We start from the raw sequence: 21,656 nt of genomic DNA, 5'->3' as shown, positions 1-21,656 counted from the left end.
GCCAACTTTTTGCCCAGCCCATTTTTAAGGTTGTGTTAAAATATGTTCTATTTGCCTTTTTTCTGTTCCAAAACACACAAAAGGAAATAAACGTGTAACTGCAATAATTTTTCGGGAGTAATGCTTCCATCTTCTGAAACAATTTAAAGGATACCAACGCTTTCAACCATTACTGTATGTAGGAGTGAAAACAGAAAACTCTGTAAATTAGAGCTCTCAACAATTTGCATATTTTTTCCGTGGAGCATTGCCTGTAGACTTCAATTTCAGATTGTCTCTTTTAAAACCACCCATATTTCCTGAAGGAAAACCTGTAAAGTAATGACTAGCTGACCTCCCAAGATCATCCTTTGCTCCAGTAGTCTCTTTTGGCAGCATTGGCTGACCATCTAATGTTAATGGAGGCTATTCCCAACAGAGGAGATCACGAAAGAGGAAATTAGGGCACGCTGAATTCCAACACCTGGATATTTTGCTTACCTGAAAAACAGGCCACCGCAAGAAGTATCTGGCAGCAAATTACTCCATTTCTCAATAAAAACACCTGCACTCTTGGCAAAGAGAAGCATATATTTGTATGGAGGAGTCAATATAAGCAGCGGTTGACCAAATTATATTTGTTTGACTGATTTATGGGAAAACCTTAAAAATAGTAGGTGGTCAGGGTGTCAGCAAAAGAGATATGAAGTGACCGGAAAAGCAGAGAGCTCTCATTTCAGAGTGCCATTAGATTTCAGCGCCACTGAGAAGTACTGCAAAGTGAGTGCAGACCCAGGAATGAGGTCTTACTATGTTGTCAAATCAAAGAGACAGGTTTGTTATGCAAGAAAAACTAACCTGCACATGTTCCATCACATAAAATTCTGTACCGATAACCGAGACATCTCGACAGTAAATTAGGGGCCTTGGCACAGGAAATCCAGCAGAAAATAAAGCATTCTGTACTTCATATTCTCTTTCAATCTAAGAAAAAAAAAAAACACATGCTATAATGGAAACAAATGAAAGAAGAACTAGTGTGGAAGTATTGCTTTTTTCTGTTAGTCATTCATAAGCTCCTAGTGACACTCAGAACTGAAATCACGTCACATAAACCATTTCTTGGTTTTTAGGTACGAACCATAAACTGGGACCAATACTCAAGGGTATTCTGCAGTTAAGGCCGGGTTCACACTGCGCTAGCAGCAGCCCGGTCAGCACATAAGCTAACGGGCTGCTGCTAGCGCAAGTGCCGGCGTCCAATGGCGCTAGCGCAGCTGCTAGCTCTATCTGCGCTAGCAGTGACGGACCCGGAAACGCTGCAGCCCGCGTCTCCGGGTCCGTCACTCAATGACGGCACATCACTAGCGCACGCCCATTGTGGGCATGTGCTAGCGATGCGTCCGACATTGCAGTCAATGGCAGCCGTAACGGACGTTACACCGCGTTTATGCCGCTGTGTAACGTAGTCCGTCTAACGGACTGCCTTGACACAGTGTGAACCAAGCCTAATCCAGCTGCAGACAATTCATTCACATATAACACCATTAACTTAACAGCACAAAACAGACATCATCATTGTCCCCATTGAGGCTCAGTGTCTACAATCCTTATCAATATGTCTTTGGAGTGTGGGAGGAAACCCACTCAAATATGGGGAGAACAAACAAATGCCTTGAAAATGTTATCCTTTGTGGGACTTTAATGATGCTAACCACTGGATAAGGTAGAACTACCCAGTCTGTTTTAAATATGGCTGTAATGCACCAGAAAATTTGGGTACCTGAACTGGGTCCCTCAATACTAAATTGCCTAAAATAACATAGTAACATAGTAACATAGTTATTAAGGTTGAAGGAAGACTTTAAGTCCATCTAGTTCAACCCATAGCCTAACCTAATATGCCCTAACATGTTGATCCAGAGGAAGGCAAAAAAAACCATGTGGCAAATAGTAAGCTCCACATTGGGGAAAAAAAATCCTTCCCGACTCCACATACGGCAATCAGACTAGTTCCCTGGATCAACACCCTAACAAGGAATCTAGTATATATACCCTGTAACATTATACTTTTCAAGAAAGGCATCCAGTCCCCTCTTAAATTTAAGTAATGAATCACTCAATACACATCATATGGCAGAGAGTTCCATAGTCTCACTGCTTACAGTAAAGAACCCGTGTCTGTTATTATGCTTAAACCTTCTTTCCTCCAGACCTAGAGGATGCCCCCTTGTCCCGGTCTCAGGTCTATGATTAAAAAGATCATCAGAAAGGTCTTTGTACTGTCCCCTCATACAGGTCCTTCTCAAAAAATTAGCATATAGTGTTAAATTTCATTATTTACCATAATGTAATGATTACAATTAAACTTTCATATATTATAGATTCATTATCCACCAACTGAAATTTGTCAGGTCTTTTATTCTTTTAATACTGATGATTTTGGCATACAACTCCTGATAACCCAAAAAACCTGTCTCAATAAATTAGCATATTTCACCCATCCAATCAAATAAAAGTGTTTTTTAATAACAAACAAAAAAACCATCAAATAATAATGTTCAGTTATGCACTCAATACTTGGTCGGGAATCCTTTGGCAGAAATGACTGCTTCAATGCGGCGTGGCATGGAGGCAATCAGCCTGTGACACTGCTGAGATGTTATGGAGGCCCAGGATGCTTCAATAGCGGCCTTAAGCTCATCCAGAGTGTTGGGTCTTGCGTCTCTCAACTTTCTCTTCACAATATCCCACAGATTCTCTATGGGGTTCAGGTCAGGAGAGTTGGCAGGCCAATTGAGCACAGTAATACCATGGTCAGTAAACCATTTACCAGTGGTTTTGGCACTGTGAGCAGGTGCCAGGTCGTGCTGAAAAATGAAATCTTCATCTCCATAAAGCATTTCAGCCGATGGAAGCATGAAGTGCTCCAAAATCTCCTGATAGCTAGCTGCATTGACCCTGCCCTTGATGAAACACAGTGGACCAACACCAGCAGCTGACATGGCACCCCACACCATCACTGACTGTGGGTACTTGACACTGGACTTCAGGCATTTTGGCATTTCCTTCTCCCCAGTCTTCCTCCAGACTCTGGCACCTTGATTTCCGAATGACATGCAAAATTTGCTTTCATCAGAAAAAAGTACTTGGGACCACTTAGCAACAGTCCAGTGCTGCTTCTCTGTAGCCCAGGTCAGGCGCCTCTGCCGCTGTTTATGGTTCAAAAGTGGCTTTACCTGGGGAATGCGGCACCTGTAGCCCATTTCCTGCACACGCCTGTGCACGGTGGCTCTGGATGTTTCCACACCAGACTCAGTCCACTGCTTCCTCAGGTTCCCCAAGGTCTGGAATCGGTCCTTCTCCACAATCTTCCTCAGGGTCCGGTCTCCTCTTCTCGTTGTACAGCGTTTTCTGCCACATTGTTTCCTTCCAACAGACTTACCATTGAGGTGCCTTGATACAGCACTCTGGGAACAGCCTATTTGTTGAGAAATTTCTTTCTGGGTCTTACCCTCTTGCTTGAGGGTGTCAATGATGGCCTTCTTGACATCTGTCAGGTCGCTAGTCTTACCCATGATGGGGGTTTTGAGTAATGAACCAGGCAGGGAGTTTATAAAAGCCTCAGGTATCTTTTGCATGTGTTTAGAGTTAATTAGTTGATTCAGAAGATTAGGGTAATAGGTCGTTTAGAGAACCTTTTCTTGATATGCTAATTTATTGAGACAGGTTTTTTGGGTTATCAGGAGTTGTATGCCAAAATCATCAGTATTAAAACAATAAAAGACCTGACAAATTTCAGTTGGTGGATAATGAATCTATAATATATGAAAGTTTAATTGTAATCATTACATTATGGTAAATAATGAAATTTAACACTATATGCTAATTTTTTGAGAAGGACCTGTATATTTATACATTAAAATAAGATCACCCCTTAGTCTTCATTTTTCCAAACTAAATAGCCCCAAGTGTAATAACCTATCTTGGTATTGCAGACCCCCCAGTCCTCTAATAACCTTGGTCGCTCTTCTCTGCACCTGCTCTAGTTCAGCTATGTCTTTCTTATACACCGGAGACCAGAACTGTGCACAGTATTCTAAGTGTGGTCGAACTAGTGACTTGTATAGAGGTAAAATTATGTTCTCCTCATGAGCATCTATGCCTCTTTTAATGCATCCCATTAGTTCATTTGCCTTTGTAGCAGCTGCCTGACACTGGCCACTAAATGTGAGTTTGAAAATAGGTTTTCTAAACAAAACCTTTAGGCTAGAGACACATAACATCCCTTAGACACTAGCGTGGCCATCATGTTTTCCCAGGGAAAGCAACTTCGGGAAAACACCAGCAATCTTTTTCCTGAGGAGGCTTTGCCAGCAGCATTGCAGTCGTTCTTGTGGAGCTCTGCCGCTGGGGGTCTTGTACGTTATATTGTTAGGCCTCTTTAACATGTCCTGATATATTACAGGTACAGGACAAAAACAGTACCGGTGCTATCCATGTTCGTGTGTAACATTTGTGTGCCCCAGTGTGGGGTCCCCCTTAATTTTCCTAAACAGTTGAGGGATAATAGACAGCTGGTGTTAATATTCTCTGAAGGGGCCAATAGCCATAAAAACTTTACAGCCTTTTAACAGCTTACAGCTGTTTGCTTAGCCTTTACTGGTATTACAGGGGAAACCGCCAATAAAGTGATGTGGGGTCCCTCCTATTTTTACTAACCAGCAAAGGCTAAACAGACAGCTGCAGGCTGACACAAATAGGCTGGGAAGGGGTCATAAAACACTGGACCCCTTCCAGACTAAGAACACGCTGCGAGCAGTGACGTCTGTAAGTTTACCGCAGTTCATAGGCTGGCTCACAGAGACATTACAGTGAATACCCCTGCCTGTGACCTGCAGTAACCTTAATTACATCACCGCTAGTCACTGCAGCCACGTTCTCACACTAAACTAACTCAGTGTGTTTCACCTGGCGTGGTGAGCGGTCACATTTCCAATGTCACAGCTCACCAGACCAACCAGATGTAGTAGAGTTTGGGATCGTTGTGGAACCTTATTATGAATTAACGGCAGACAATTGAATATTACTTTGATTTTGATTTTTAAGTTAATAAATGGGTAGAAGAGAGTCAGAGGAGTGCAATTTTCAATTAAAGGACTGAAGAAAAAAGAAAAAAAAAAACAACGGACATGTCAACATATTTTGCACACAGACCATGGAAACACACTGACATGTACGGCAGACCAATAGTTTTGAATGGATCTACGTGTGCAGGTGCTTCCTGTACGCATGAAAGCTGTCAAGACACGTACTGGAGACACAAACATGTGAGGGAAGCCTTATAATGTAGGGAGTGGGCAGTTTCCACTAGGAGCATGTCACTCCCTGTGGTTGCTTCAGATTTTCTTAACCCTGAAGTAATTAAAGGGGATATGTGAGCAGGTTTTTGCTATGTAATCGGAGAACAGCATTTGGTAGGGGTTAAAGCACTGAATTCAGTGATATGTTACTTATTAAGCTGTGGGCTGTTTACTTACAATGAAGTTTTTATCACTTCAAAACTAACTGTCTCTTGCCATGTAGTCAGGCCATGCCCCCTCTGATAAGCAGTTCGCTGTCAATAGACAATGTACATACAGTCTGGTGTAGGAGGGTGTATCTTTCTCGGCTCTGCTACAGGCTACAACTAAAACCTCTGATTATATCACATACATTGCTGGAATCAAGGTCTTATTTCCTATGCAACGGGGTCTACTGTGCTGGAGTACCTCTTTCAGCACCCCCCGTGTTTCAGGAGGTCCACTTTGCTTTTGCTAGATTCTGAATGAAGGACGCTGGCAGGAATTTCTTGATTACATGAGAGAATATAAAAGCTGACTGCTTCTCCACGTATTTCCAGTCTAAGAACACCCTTTATTTACAGCACACAGAATATATAACACAGATACACAGGGCAGGCCCATAGGAAAACAGCAGGCCAGACATACATTACAATAGCCGCAGGGGGCCGGAGCCTGCCGATATTTACTGTGGGAATTACAAAGGTGGGGGGAGGTCAGAAAAAGAATATCTTGTCCAGGGGCGCAGCCTGTGGACTGATGCATTTCACATGGAAACTATTATACATATACTGCATAACATTCTTGGTGCTGGGGGGTTCTGTAACACGGCTCCCCTTTTCAGCGACGCGATCGGCATACACAGTCTGATCCTTAACGGATCGGTTTGGGGATGACCGAAGTTTATGGGGTTGGTACGAGTTCCGTTTGTCGACTTAGTCCATCGGCGTTACCGTTTTGTTTTTCCCGGGTCTGTGGTGGATGGTGAAGTCCAGAGGTTGTAGGGCTAAACTCCACCGCAGTAATCTGGCGTTGTCTACGGAGACCCGATTAAGCCAGACTAGGGGATTATGGTCCGCTAGGAGGGAAAACGGTCGTCCATATAAATATGGTTGTAACTTTTTGAGTGCCCATACTATTGCCAGGCACTCCTTCTCGATGGCCGCATAGCTCACTTCACGGGGCAGTAATTTGCGACTCAGGTAAGCTACCGGGTGTTCTTGGCTGTCCGGCCCAACTTGGCTTAGTACTGCCCTCAATCCAAACATAGAAGCGTCTGTGTGGAAAAGGAAACGTTTAGTCGGATCAGGTGCGGCCAATACAGGGGTATTGGTGAGGGCGTCCTTTAGCTGGCGGACGGCTTCCTCACACTCTGGGGTCCAGGTTACCTGGCGGGGTTGGTTCTTACGGGTCAGATCAGTGAGGGGCTTGGCTACGCTGCTGTAATTGGGAACGAATTTCCTGTAATACCCCGCTGTCCCTAGAAACGCCATGACCTGGGTTTTAGTGCGTGGGGTGGGCCATTTGGCTATGGCCTCAATCTTGGCTGGTTCTGGTCTCTGTTTCCCACTTCCCACCCAATGCCCTAAATACTGAACCTCTGCTTTGCCCATGTGACACTTGTTTGGGTTCAGGGTGATTTCGGCATTGTGGATTCCTGTCTAATACTGTCTCTAGGTGATTTAGATGCTCTTCCCATGTCGCGCTGTAGATGGCGATGTCATCCAGGTAGGCACACGCATAGTCCTGGAGACCATCCAGAAGCCGGTCAGCCAGCCTCTGGAAGGTCGCCGGGGCAGTCTTCATCCCGAATGGCATAACTCAAAACTGGAATAAGCCAAACGGGGTGACAAATGCCGACTTGGGAATAGCATCAGGACTAAGGGGAATCTGCCAGTAGCCTTTGCATAGATCGATGGTGGTCAAATACTTTGCCCCTGCCAGCCGGTCTAACAAGTCATCCACACGCGGCATGGGATACGCATCCGTCACTGTTTTCTCATTGAGCTTACGATAGTCTACACAAAACCGTGTAGTCCCATCCTTTTAGGGCACTAACACTACGGGGATGCCCAGGGACTATCTGACTCTTCAATGACCCCTAAACCAACATCTCTTGTATCTCTTGTCGCATCCCTTTTCGTACAGACTCAGGGACGCGGAAGGGGGGTTGTCGCAGGGGGGTCTGATCCTGGGTCTCAACCTTGTGTTGTGCCAGGTGAGTGTACCCGGGTTTCCCTGAAAACATCCTCTGTCGCTGCCTCAACAACTCCTCTGCCTGCTGTCTCTCCCGGGGACCTAAGTCTTCACCCCATTGTACCTGGTCCCATGTTTTAGAGTCCTCTCCCCTAAGACATCAGGCAAGGGAAGTCCGGCTAAATCCTTTGCTTCAGGTGCACAGATGGCCACTACCTCTTCAGGGCGCTCCCGATAGGGCTTCAGCATATTCACGTGGAACATGCGGATAACCCTGAGGTCGTCACAATCGGCGACATTATAGGTGGTGTCGGCTATTTTCCCCACTACCTGGTAGGGCCCCTGCCATGCAGCTTGGAACTTGTTCTGCCTAGTGGGCTCTAACACCAGGACCTTCTGCCCTATTTCCAAGGTGCGCTCTCTGGCCCTTCGATCGTACCATACGCGCTGGCGCCGCTGGGCCACCTGCATGTTCCCACATACAGCCTGGGTCAGCTCCTGTAGGCGGTCCCGGAATTCCAGCACATAGGGTACAATAGGTACCCCTTCTATGGTGCCCTCCCCTTCCCAGTGTTCTAGCACTAAGTCTAGGGGTCCCTTTACCCGTGTCCCGTATACCAGTTTGAATGGGGAGAACCCCGTGGATTCTTGGGGCACCTCTCGATAGGCAAACAGGAGGTGAGGCAAGAATTTCTCCCAGTCCCTGTAGGTCCTGGTAAAAGTCCCAATGAGTTGTTTTAACATCCTGTTAAAGCGTTCACACAAGCCATTGGTTTGCGGGTGGTACGGGGCGCTTCTAATGGACTTTACGCCGCACAGCTTCCACAGTTGGTTGGTCACCTCTGCTGTAAACTGGGTACCCTGGTCTGAGATAATCTCCCGGGGAAATCCAACCCGTGAGAAAACCTGGAGCAGGGCAGCCGCCACCGTCTCTGCCAGTATGTTAAGTAACGCAACCGCCTCTGGATACCGTGTGGCATAATCTACCACTGTCAATATATACCTTTTCCCTGACGGACTGGGTTTGGCTAACGGCCCTATCAGATCGACCGCTACTCGGCTAAATGGTTCCTCCACAATGGGGAGGGGGCGTAATTTGGCCTTGCATCGATCTCCCCTCTTGCCAATGCGCTGGCAACTGTCACAGGTCTGGCAGTATTGACAAACATCATAGGTTACCCCCAGCCAAAAGAAGTTTTGTGTCAGACGATGCCTGGTGCGACTGACGCCGAAGTGCCCGGCCAAGGGTATGTCATGAGAGATTCGCAGTAACTCCTGCCTATACTACTTGGGAACTACCAGCTGTTTTATAGTGGGGCTCGTCCCTGTGTGGTGCTGCTCTGTGATCCGGTAGAGGAGTCCCTGTTTCCATATAAACTGTTCCCCTTCCAGTACCCCTCTCCCCTCCAGTGCCTTCCCACCATATCCCTCCAATGAAGGATCCTCAAGTAACTCCCTCTTAAATTCATCTGGGTTGGCCCAAGAAATGTGTCTGGCTATGGGAATACGTGTAGGGCTGAGATGTCTTACCTGGGCCTCCTCTGAGTGTGATTCCGCCTCCGCAGCTCGAGCTTGTCTCCAGGTGGTCACAGGATATGTCTCAGCCAGAGGAGCAACCGAGAAGGCAGACAACATGGGCCCCAAGTCATTTCCCAGCAAAACGTCTGCAGGCAAATCCTCAATCAAGCCGACCTCAACAAGGCCATCCCCAACTCCCCAGTTCCGGTGAATCCTGGCAGTGGGCAGTCGATGTACGGCTCCCCCTGCTACACGGACTGCCACTGTCCGGTCCGTCTTCTCTTGGTCCCGCACGAGATGAGGCTTCACAAGGGTCAAAGTTGCTCCGGAATCTCTTAGTCCCTGCATGTGTTTCCCATTAACCCACACGACCTGTCGATGCTGTTGTCGATTATCTGCCCGGGCTGCCTGCACGGGGTCTACTTCATGCAGCACTTCCTCCATGTCTTCCACCCCTTGGTTAGTTGTAGCCCCCAATGCTGGGTCAGCTTCGCCTTGGTAGCAGTGTACAGCGGCCAGGCGGAAGGTAGCTGTTCCCGCCTTTGGCCACTGGCTATGCTGAATCCGGTTGGGACATTGTCTCTGCAGGTGGCCCAGCTGACGGCAGGTGTGGCATCGCGCCCCAGGGGAACTGTGGTAGGCCGGGTTTCTAGCTGGTCCCCCTACAATCTTCGGTGGTTTGGGGCCCTCCAGGTCCATGGGCGGACCCCTAGTGACCATCTTTGATCTAGACATCTGAGGCCTCCTGGCGTCATGATGTTCATCGGCCAGACGAGCGGCTTCCTCAAGAGTCATTGGCCGCCTGTCCCGAAGCCATTCCTGTGTCTCGGGGTTTAGTCGATTAAAGAATCGTTCTAACAAGAAGAGCTGGAGGACGTCCTCCTTAGTGGTTGCTTGGCTCCCTTGTACCCACTGTAGCAGTGACCGCCGTAATTTCCAGGCCCATTCAGTGTGGGTATCGGTTACTCATTTTATAAGTCCGCTGAACTTTTGGCGGTATGCCTCTGGTGTCAGCACATACCGGGCCAAGATCACTTCTTTGATCTGCTCATAGTCCATACAGTTCTCATCGGGTACCGTGCGATAGGGGTCCGCTGCCTGGCCTGTCAGCTTGCTGGCCAGAATCTGAACCCGTTCCTCCGGCTTGATTTGATGAAGGGCACACTGCCGCTCAAAGTCCTGCAGAAAGCCATCAATGTCTTCCTCTGCCTCCCCCAACTGTCGGAAGGTATTATACTGGATCTTTTTGTGGCTTTCTGTTGAAGGTACCTGGGCGGAGGCCAGAGCTCCCCTTGCTCGCTGACTCTCCTCTCTCCGCTCTGCCATCTCCATCTTGGCCAGCTCCACTTTGGTCCGCTCTGCCATCTCCATCTTGGTTAGCTCTATCCTGGTCCGCTCGGCCATCTCTTCCTTCAGATCAGTACGCACATCAGCCATCACCTCTCGTATGATCTATACTGCAGGGTTTGGGCCATAAAACGCCAGTCTGTTCTTTACCTCCCTCTGGAATTCAGTCTCCTCCACGTTCACATTGGGGGGCGCTGCACTGTCGTGTTCCATGATGGCTGCTATCAAATCCGCTTTTGTTTTGTTGCTGGCGATTAACCCTCGGGCTTCCACCAGATCTTTTAATGTAGTCCTCTTTAACTTCTGGTAGTAGTCTTCCATTCATTCCTTTCCTCCTGTAGAAGGGGTATCACATCCCGCTGTCTGCCACCAGTGTAACTGGGTCTACTGTGCTGGAGTACCTCTTTCAGCACCCCCCCCCCCCCCCCCCCGTGTTTCAGGAGGTCCACTCTGCTTTTGCTAAATTCTGAATGAAGGACGCTGGCAGGAATTTCTTGATTACATGAAAGCATATAAAAGCTGACTGCTTCTCCACGTATTTCCAGTCTAAGAAAACCCTTTATTTACAGCACACAGAATATATAACACAGATACACAGGGCAGGCCAATAGGAAAACAGCAGGCCAGACATACATTACAATAGCCGCAGGGGGCCGGAGCCTGCCGATATTTACTGTGGGAATTACAAAGGTGGGGGGAGTTCAGAAAGAGAATATCTTACCCAGGGGCGCAGCCTGTGGACTGATGCATTTCACATGGAAACTATTATACATACATATACTGCATAACATTCTTGGTGCTGGGGGGTTCTGTAACATCCTACATTATGCAGTTTCCAGATGAGGTAACAAAAAACCTGGAGACAGATTCCCTTTAAAAAGTAAGAGGCATAGGATGGAATATGTGCAGAGCAATGTGGCTTTGACAATCATTGTTTTACCAGCAGGAAATCATCACTAGAGGACGACTTGGCCTGTTGCCAGGCAGTTCAAGCCCACCCCACCACTAATTGGTAGCTTGCTGCTTATGAACAATGTACACAGAAAGCTGCCAGTCAGTGATGAAGGCGGGGTTATACACAGGTCTATATTCAGGGAACTAATAGCTCTGCAGCAAAGGAAACCGTTTTTAACTGTAACACCCAGTCAGGTAAATGACATATCGCTGGAATCAGGGTCTCTGACATCAGGATGCGCTCAGATGGGGTAACAAAAATCTGGTGACAGATTCACTTTAAAACAGTGTGTGTATTTATAACACTTTAGAAAGATTTAGCTCATTTCTTAAAATTGTTTAACAATTTATTTTTGGTCTTGGCAATGTATGCAATTAAAATAATTTATTGCACTTTTCATATTTCCTGCTAAATATCAGCAAATATTGGAATATTCAGCCCTGATATGATGAATTGTACTTTACCCGATGAGCTCCTGGCAGCAGCTGGCCGTGCGGCTTCTTCCTCAGGACAAATTTTTTCTGACCTTTCTGCAGAAAAAATGTAGGGTTGGATTGTCCAGATCTAGAATAATAATAATAATTATTATTATTTTATTTTTCTATTTAAATTCATAAAACAAATTGTGTAACTTTATTAGATAATAAAAACCCTGTAAGTCACAGCAAAGTTGTGAGTAAGCATACTGCGTGCTGATACAACAGAGCAGTTCTAAGGGAATCCTGGCATCATCTACTATAAACGGTAATTGTCTAAGGCTAGGTTCACATTGCGTTAGTGGGTATCCGCTAACGGAATACGTTACATAGCGCCACTAACGCAATGTAACGGACCCGTTAGCGCACCCATTGACCGCAATGTATGTAGCGCATCCCTAACGCATGCCATTTTTGGCATGCGTTAGCGATGCTCCGTTATTTTGTGATGGACCTTGAACGCTGTGTGCAGCGTTTTTGGGCCCGTTCTCGATAGCGCAGATCAGGCATCTGCACTAAACGCGATCCTTTTTGGACATTGCGTTAACGCAGTCCGTTAGCGTATGCGCTAAACGGACTGCACTAACGCAATGTGAACCTAGCCTAAGGGTCACTTCCTTCTTTCTGTCTGTCACGGATATTCATTGGTCGCGGCCTCTGTCTGTCATGGAATCCAAGTCGCTGATTGGTCTTGCCAGCTGCCTGTCATGGCTGCCGCGAACAATCAGCGACAGCCACAGTCCAATTAGTCCCTCCCTACTCAACTGCACTCGGCGCCCGCTTCATACTCCCCGCAGTCACCGCTCACACAGGGTTAATGCCAGCGGTAACGGACCGCGTTATGCCGCGGGTAACTCACTCCGCTACCGCCGCATTAACCCTGTGTGACCAAGTTTTTACTATTGATGCTGCCTATGCAGCATCAATAGTAAAAACATCTAATGTTAAAAATAATTTAAAAAAACAACAAATCATTATATACTCACCTTTCGCGACGCTCCGGTGACCTCTGGCAGGTTCCGGTGCCAAGAATGGTATGAGAGAAGGACCTGCCATGACGTCACGGTCATGTGACCGCGACATCATCACATGCCCTGCGCACCTGCGCGAGAAGGACCTGCCATGACGTCACGGTCATGTGACTGCGACATCACAGTGCCTGCGCGAGAACGACCTGCCGTGACGTCACGGTCATGTGATCGAACGAAAAGGGGCCCTCGGAAGGGGAGTATATGTTTATTTTTTAACCTGTGACATATGTGACTGGCCAATATACTACGTGGTTGGGCAATATACTACGTGGCTCTGTGCTGTATACTTCATTACTGGGCAATACACTACGTGGCTGGGCAATATACTAGGTGGCTGGGCAATACACTACGTGGCTGGGCAATACACTACGTGGCTGGGCAATATACTATGTGGCTGGGCAATATACTACATGGCTGGGCAATATACTACGTGGCTGGGCAATATACTACATGTCTGTGCTGTATACTACGTGGCTGGGCAATATACTACGTGGACGGGCAATATACTACGTGGACGGGCAATATACTACGTGGACATGCATATTCTAGAATACATGATGCGTTAGAATCGGGCCACCATCTAGTCTACTAAATAATTGTCTAAGGGTCACTTCCGTCTGTCTGTCTGTTTTTCTGTCTGTCTTTCTGTCTGTCACGGATATTCATTGGTCGCGGCCTCTGTCTGTCATGGAAATCCAAGTCGCTGATTGGTCGTGGCAAAACGCCCACGACCATTGCCACGACCAATCAGCAACGGGCACAGTCCGGCGGCAAAATAGCCGCTCCTTCCTCCCCGCAGTCAGTGCCCGCTCCATACTCCCCTCCAGTCAGCCCTCACACAGGGTTAAAGGCAGCGTTAATGGACTGCGTTATGCTGCGGTGTAACGCACTCCATTAACGGAGCTATTAAATATGTGTGACCAACTTTTTACTATTGATGATGCGTATGCAGCATCAATAGTAAAAAGATCTAATGTTACTAATAATAATAATAAAAAAAAAAAAAAAGGTTATTCCCACCCTCCGCCGTGGTGCGTTGTCCTCGGCAGTGCAAGTGGCAGGTTCCGGTGCCAAGGATGCTATGCGAGAAGGACCTTCCATGACGTCATCACAGGTCCTGTGCTCATACCAACCCTGGGACCGTAAGCTGCCGCGTGCACCGCACACAGGCGCTAGGACTTCAATTGGCCTTTGGAAGGCGAGTATATGTTTATTTTAAGTCTTTATTAACCACGCATATAGTGCCCACATTGCTATATACTACATGGGCTGTGTTACATACTGCGTGGGCTACGTTATATGCTACATGGCTGCTATGTACTACGTGAGCAGTGTTATATACTATGTGGGCAATGTTATATACTGCATGGCTGCTATATACTACGTGGCCAGTGTTATATGCTATGTGGGCAATGTTATATACTGCGTGGGCTGTGTTATATACTGCGTGGCCTGTATTAACGCATCGGGTATTCAAGAATATGTCGTGGCCTGTGCTATATACTATGGGGCTGCTATATGCATACATATTCTAGAATACCCGATGCGTTAGAATCGGGCCACCATCTAGTACAGTTATAAAAGACTCAAAGTTGGAAATGAAATGTAATTTAATTCCTAGGTGTGGGTAAAATTTGTGTTACCATGCACTCAGGTCTATGGCTTTAGTGACTGATCGAAACTTAAAGAGAATCTGACATGAGGATTACATCCTTCAAACTATATGTGCATTTAAATTTTTCTTATACAAGTCCAGCAATACTTTTACATTGCCAGACCATTAATCTGTTACAGAGAAATCAGCGTTTAAATTGATATGCAGATAAGACTGAAGAATTATTGTAGATCTGTAGCCTCTGTCACTCCAGCTCTATTCCCCTTGAGAGCACCAACTTCTTATACTTGACTGACAGCCTCTATGCTCTGTGACTTCAACCAAAAGGAGCAGTCAAACAGGAGAAGGCAGCACTATGCAGCAAATAGAGCTGGAGTAACAGAGGTTTCAGATCTCCAAATAGCTCTTTACCCCTTCATGACCTTGGGATTTTTCGTTTTTCCGTGTTCGTTTTTCACTCCTCTCCTTCCCAGAGCCATAACTTTTTTATTTTTCCGTCAATTTGGCCATGTGAGGGCTTATTTTTTGCGGGACGAGTTGTACTTTTGAACTACATCATTGGTTTTAGCATGTCGTGTACTAGAAAACGGGAAAAAAAATTCCAAGTGCGGTGAAATTGCAAAAAAGTGCAATCCCACACTTGTTTTTTGTTTGGCTTTTTTGCTAGGTTCACTAAATGCTAAAACTGACCTGCCAATATGATTCTCCAGGTCAGTACGAGTTCATTGACACCTAACATGACTAGGTTATTTACCTAAGTGGTGAAAAAAAATTCCAAACTTTGCTAAAAAAAAAAAAAAAAAATTGCACCATTTTCCGATACCCGTAGCGTCTCCATTTTTCATGATCTGGGGTCGGTTGAGGGCTTGTTTTTTGCGTGCCGAGATGACGTTTTTAATTATAGCATTTTGGTGCAGATACGTTCTTTTGATCGCCCGTTATTGCATTTTAATGCAATGTCGCGGCGACCAAAAAAACGTAATTCTGGCATTTCGATTTTTTTTTTTCGCTACCCTGTTTAGCGATCAGGTTAATGCTTTTTTTTTAGTTGATAGATCGGGCGATTCTGAGCGCGGCGATACCAAATATGCGTAGATTTGATATTTTTTTATTGATTTATTTTGATTGGGGCGAAAGGGGGGCGATTTAAACTTTTATATTTTTTTTTATTTTTTTCACATTTTTTTTAACTTTTTTTTTTTTACTTTTGCCATGCTTCAATAGCCTTCATGGGAGGCTAGAAGCAGGCACAGCACGATCGGCTCTGCTACATAGCAGCGATCTGCTGTTCGCTGCTATGTAGCTTAAAATCAGGTGTGCTGTGAGCGCCGACCACAGGGTGGCGCTCACAGCTGCCGGCGATCAGTAACCATAGAGGTCTCAAGGACCTCTATGGTTACAATTCTGAAGCATCGCCGACCCCCGATCATGTGACGGGGGTCGGCGATGACGTCATGCCCGGCCGGAAGCGGTAGTTAAATGCCGCTGTCTGCGTTTGACAGCGGCATTTAACTAGTTAATAGGCGCGGGCAGATCGCGATTCTGCTCGCGCCTATTACGGGCACGTCAGCTGTTCAAAACAGCTGACATGTCCCGGCTTTGATGCGGGCTCACCGCCGGAGCCCGCATCAAAGCAGGGGATCTGACCTTGGATGTACTATCCCGTCCGAGGTCAGAAAGGGGTTAAACCTCATTTACATATCAATTCAAAAGCTAATTTCTCAGTAACGGAGGGACAGGCTGGCCATGTAAAGTTACAATGGCATGAAAAGTTTGGGCATTCCTGGTGAAAATTACTGTTATTGTGTGCAGTTAAACGTCTGTGAGCTCCGATCATAGGCCGGTGCCTAGCAACTCCGGCGTCACCAGGGCCACCTCTGATTGGTGGGATCGATGTGATCATAACCTCATGATCCAGTATCAGCACAGGTTTCCTAGGGACAGTTCATGTCAGACTAATATGATCAGATTTATGTAAACTAGAAGCTTGGGCTGATAAATGGCAAATGAGCTTTAATGGGGATAAATGTAAGGTCATAAGATGAATAACTATGTGCTTAATTCTAAAACTCTGGGCAAAACCGTCAATGAAAAAGACCTGGGTGTATGGGTGGATGACAAACTCATATTCAGTGGCCAGTGTCAGGCAGCTGCTACAAAGGCAAATAAAATAATGGGATGCATTAAAAGAGGCATAGATGCTCATGAGGAGAACATCATTTTACCTCTATACAAGTCACTAGTGCGACCACACTTAGAATACTGTGCACAGTTCTGGTCTCCGGTGTATAAGAAAAACATAGCTGAACTAGAGCGGGTGCAGAGAAGAGCGACCAAGGTTATTAGAGCACTGGGGGGTCCGCAATACCAAGATAGGTTATTACACTTGGGGCAATTTAGTTTGGAAAAACGAAGACTAAGGGGTGATCTTATTTTAATGTATAAATATATGAGAGGACAGTACAAAGACCTTTCTGATGATCTTTTTAATCATAGACCTGAGACAGGGACAAGGGGGCATCCTCTGCGTTTGGAGGAAAAAAGGTTTAAGCATAATAACAGACGCGGATTCTTTACTGTAAGAGCAGTGAGACTATGGAACTCTCTGCCGTATGATGTTGTAATGAATGATTCATTACTTAAATTTAAGAGGGGACTGGATACCTTTCTGGAAAAGTATAATGTTACAGGGTATATATACTAGATTCCTTGATAGGGCGTTGATCCAGGGAACTAGTCTGATTGCCGTATGTGGAGTCGGGAAGGAATTTTTTTTCCCCAAAGTGGAGCTTACTCTTTGCCACATGGTTTTTTTTGCCTTCCTCTGGATCAACATGTTAGGGCATATTAGGTTAGGCTATGGGTTGAACTAGATGGACTTAAAGGGACACTGTCACCTGGATTTGGAGGGAACAATCTTCAGCCATGGAGGCGGGGTTTTGGGGTTTTTGATTCACCCTTTCCTTACCCACTGGCTGCATGCTGGCTGCAATATTGGATTGAAGTTCATTCTCTGTCCTCCATAGTACACGCCTGCACAAGGCAAGATTTCCTTGCGCAGGCGTGTACTACGGAGGACACAGAATGAACTTCAATCCAATATTGCAGCCAGCATGCAGCCAGCGGTAAGGAAAGGGTGAATCAAAAACCCAAAAACCCCGCCTCCATGGCTGAAGATTGTTCCCTCCAAATCCAGGTGAAAGTGTCCCTTTAAAGTCTTCCTTCAACCTTAATAACTATGTTACTATGTAAACGATCATGTTTGTGGAAAAAATAGGATTTTTTAGTTTCACGCCAGGGCGTTATAAACTTCTGTGAAGCACTTGGGGGTTCAAAGTGATCAAGACACACCTAGACAAGTTCCTTAGGGGGTCTAGTTTCCAAAATGGGGTCACTTGTGGGGATTTCCACTGTTTAGGCACATCACAGGCTAGCCAAACGCGACATGGTGTCCGATCTTAATTTACAGCCAATTTTAGCTTGAAAATGTCAAACGGCGCTCCTTTCCTTCTGAGCCCTGCCGTGTGCCCAAACAGTGGTCGCCCCCACATATGGGGTATCAACGTACTCGGGACAAATTGGACAACAACTTTTGGGGTCCAATTTCTCCGGTTACCTTTGGGAAAATAAAAAAAATTGTTGCTGAAAGATCATTTTGTGACTAAAAAGTAAAATGTTCATTTTTTCCTTCTACGTTGCTTCTGCTCCTGTGAAACACCTGAAGGGTTAATAAACTTCTTGAATGTGGTTTTGAGTACCTTGAGGGGTGCAGTTTTTAGAATGGTGTCACTTTTGGGTATTTTCTGCCATATAGACCCCTCAACGTGACTTCAAATGTGAGGTGGCCCCTGAAAAAAATTGTTTTGTAAATTTTGTTGTAAAAATGAGAAGTCACTGGTTAACTTTTAACCCTTATGTGCACACGATGCAGATTTAGTGCAGAATTGGTGCAGAACTGCTGCAGATTTTTCTGCTGCAGAAACGCAGCAGACCTGAACTGTGATTTACAGTACAATGTAAATCAATGTGAAAAAAAAAGCTGTGCACATGGTGCAGAAAAATCTGCGCAGAAACGCTGCAGATTTCAAAGAAGTGCATGTCACTTCTTTTGTGCAGTTCTGCAGCAGATTTTTCTGCACTGTGAAGAGCAGAACAAAAATGATTACCTCAATGAACAAAAATAAAAAAAAAGAATTTGTGATAAATATTGACCTGTCCATTCAAGGACATTTTAGCTATAGTATGAAATCCTGTTTTTCTTGTCTGTGGAATTGCCTTTGTACTGTTTGTTGTGAAACTGCCGCCCACGAAACTGTTTTCTTTTCTTTCTTTCCTGTTTTGTCTCTTTGTTTAAACATGCAAAACTTGTATAACCACTAAACCTACTGAAACAACTATATAAAGAAGGGATAGCAGCTTGAAGGCAGGCGTGCTTCAGAGACTTCCCAGTGATACACTATACAAGACGTGTCTTGTGTATTATTTCTGGTGATTCCCCACTTCCAAAGGCTGCTCCGACTGAGTGTGATCCCGACATTTCCTGGCGCCTGAACAGGGACCCGAGGTCTGTGTATTCCTTCAAGAACACCGGCAGAATACGAACGAAAAGAGAATCTGGGATAATGGACGGCAGATGAACAAAAACCTGGCCAGGTAAGAGACACTGTTAGATCTCTTATATCTGCCCTGCACTGTCCGTAAGATTTTCTGTGTCGTGTTCTTTAGCGGGTAGTTCTAGTAGAGGAGGATACCTATAGCTCGGGTTCTTGAACTATTTAGGAATTGATCACCTCACGGAGTACAGCATTGAATGAGAGTGAATGTGAATAGAAGGTGTGTGGAAGTTGGGAATAGCCCTATAAGCCGCCCAGGGGGTTGAAACAGAAGAAGTGACTGTCCCACTGGGCAACGTGGTTGCGTCCTTTCGGGGAGACCTCCGCGCCTATGTTCAATCTCTGATCCTGTCTTTGACAAAAACCTGGTGACGGATAAGTGTATGATAGTATGAGCCCAGGACAGATAAATTATCCTGGGACAAGAATACGTTGTATGTGATAGTATAAGCCCAGGACAGATAAATTAGCCTGGGACAAGATACGTTGTATGTTCTTTTTCTTTTTCTGTCTGGTTGCATTTGTGTTGTTTGCTATAGGTGTAGGAATCAGGATTTTCTTACATCAACACAGTTTAAACATCCTAGCTCCTTAGGAAGAAGGTAACGAGGTATTCTCATACCCAAACGCCACCTAGGGCAAGAAAAAGACATCCTAGCTCCTTAGGAAGAAGGTAACGAGGTATTCTCATACCCAAACACCACCTAGGGCAAGAAAGCTCAGGATAAGAAAATGGGGAATAAGCAAACAAAGTCGGAACCAGAAGAATTAGATATCTATACTATCATAAAGGAGAGAAGTGGTGAAGATGCCACTAAGGGGCTGAAAAAGATTTTTAGTAAGTTTGGAGTTACTAGGGCAGAAGCTTTTAGTAGAAAACTATGGGAAGGAATTCAGGAAAGGAAAAAAGGCATAATCAGAGACAAGAAATGGATAGATCAGATCCAAGCATTGATTGATGTCTCTAGGGTAGCAGAAAATGAGGGATGGACATATAATCAACAGAGTAAAAAGTGGTGTATTAGACCCACAGGCTGTGGAGAAAAACAAAATGTGGAATCTAAAAATACCCCACCCCCATACCTTAACCCACATGCCCCATCTTTTCTCCAAACACCACCTCAAAGTTTAGCCGGACCAGGAGGATGGGTATGTCCGCACTGTGGACAACAAAATCCAGACTGGAGAAATGATTGCCTAGCCTGTGGTACACCTAGACATGGCGCTGTACTTGCCCCTGTTAGGGTAGTACCAAGACCCTTTAGGGAACCTGGTGCTGACGGAGTAATGGGAACTAGATATCACCAAACTCGACAATATTTCCCTTGGTCCCCCGCTGAAGGCATGTCTCTCTTGCATAACGCACCAGATCCCACCCAGTGTCCAGTTAGATTTGCACAATATATACAGCAAATTATGCAGACTCACGCTGGAGTTTGGGCAGATGGAGAAGAATTATGTAGAATGAAAATGACTCCTGGACTCTTCCAGGAGCTATTAGCAAATCTACAGGTACATAGGCCCCAAGCAGGAGATGGTGCCTTACAAACGATAGAATCAGGTACACAATTTGTAGATCACTTAATGGTTTTCATGAGGGAGAGACAGAGGCAGAGAGGAACAACGGGAGTGGTGGCTCAGAAATCTGGACAATCAGTAGACGAATATTATCTAAGTGTAGAAAATAATTTCAGAGATGAAGGCATGGATCTAACCGCCCAGGAATGATGAGGTTAGTTACAAAAACCTTTATAGATGGATTGTCTCCAAAAGTGAAGGAAAAGCTTAAGGCCGCAACCCCTGATTGGAGAACCTTGGAAGACCCACACCTGGCTAGACAGAAAGCTGTAGGGATAGAAATGGACTTAAGAGAAAATTCTAAGCCAGTAAGAATTGCACAGGCTAATACTGGCTCTGCTAATCAAAAGTTTACTTGTCATTACTGTAAGAAGCCAGGACATTTCCAAAGGGAATGTAGGAAGAGAAAAGCAGATATAGATTCAGGAACCTTTGTACCCAAAAATAGGATAAATAACCCAGTGCCTGATCAAACAGACAGCTCAGAATGACTGAAAGTTATGCAGGTCTCTCTTCCTTCTAGAAGACCAATAATACAAGTTGAAGTTGAGGGTAAAAATGTACCTTTTCTGATAGATACGGGAGCAACATCCTCCATTTTAAATCAGGACTTTTTACCATATCCTGACAATATATCCTCAAAGGTTACATATGCAGAAGGGTATGATGGTAAAATTCAGGCGTTGCCCTTTACAAAACCTTTAAATGTGAGCTTTGGCCCTAAAACTTTTGTATCCAAATTTTTATTTGCTAAAGGTGCACCTACCTGCTTGTTGGGTACTGATGTCTTAAGTAAAATGCATGCAAACATCCATTTTAGAGAAGATGGCACAGTTATGCTGACCATCCCTGAAGATGCAGAAATTCTGGAACCATATGTTAGAATACAGGCAATGGAGGATTTTCCCGAAATTTACACTCAACAAGCAAAAATTGACTTGTCTCGGGTTCCTGACAGCCTATGGGCAAAAGGAGACACTGATGTAGGATTTTTATCAGTAGCTCC

The 21,656-nt window shown here is 45.4% G+C and overlaps 1 protein-coding gene across 1 annotated transcript in view; it reads right to left on the bottom strand.

Annotated features, from left to right (window-relative positions):
- The window catches only part of ACAD11 (acyl-CoA dehydrogenase family member 11), a 147,190-nt gene that overhangs the window by 106,256 nt on the left and 19,278 nt on the right, over positions 1-21,656 (bottom strand). The window contains exons 2-3 of the mRNA XM_069730107.1: positions 11,802-11,901; positions 838-963 (exon numbers count right to left, since the gene is read on the bottom strand). Coding sequence (XP_069586208.1) covers positions 838-963; positions 11,802-11,901 — 226 coding nt within the window. The remainder of the gene's footprint in view (positions 1-837; positions 964-11,801; positions 11,902-21,656) is intronic.

This window comes from Ranitomeya imitator, chromosome 6 (genome assembly GCF_032444005.1).
Source record: "Ranitomeya imitator isolate aRanImi1 chromosome 6, aRanImi1.pri, whole genome shotgun sequence".
NCBI classification, from domain to species: Eukaryota; Metazoa; Chordata; class Amphibia; order Anura; family Dendrobatidae; genus Ranitomeya; species Ranitomeya imitator.
Note: the sequence above shows the minus strand (reverse complement) of the source record. Positions and strands in the feature narration are given on the sequence as shown.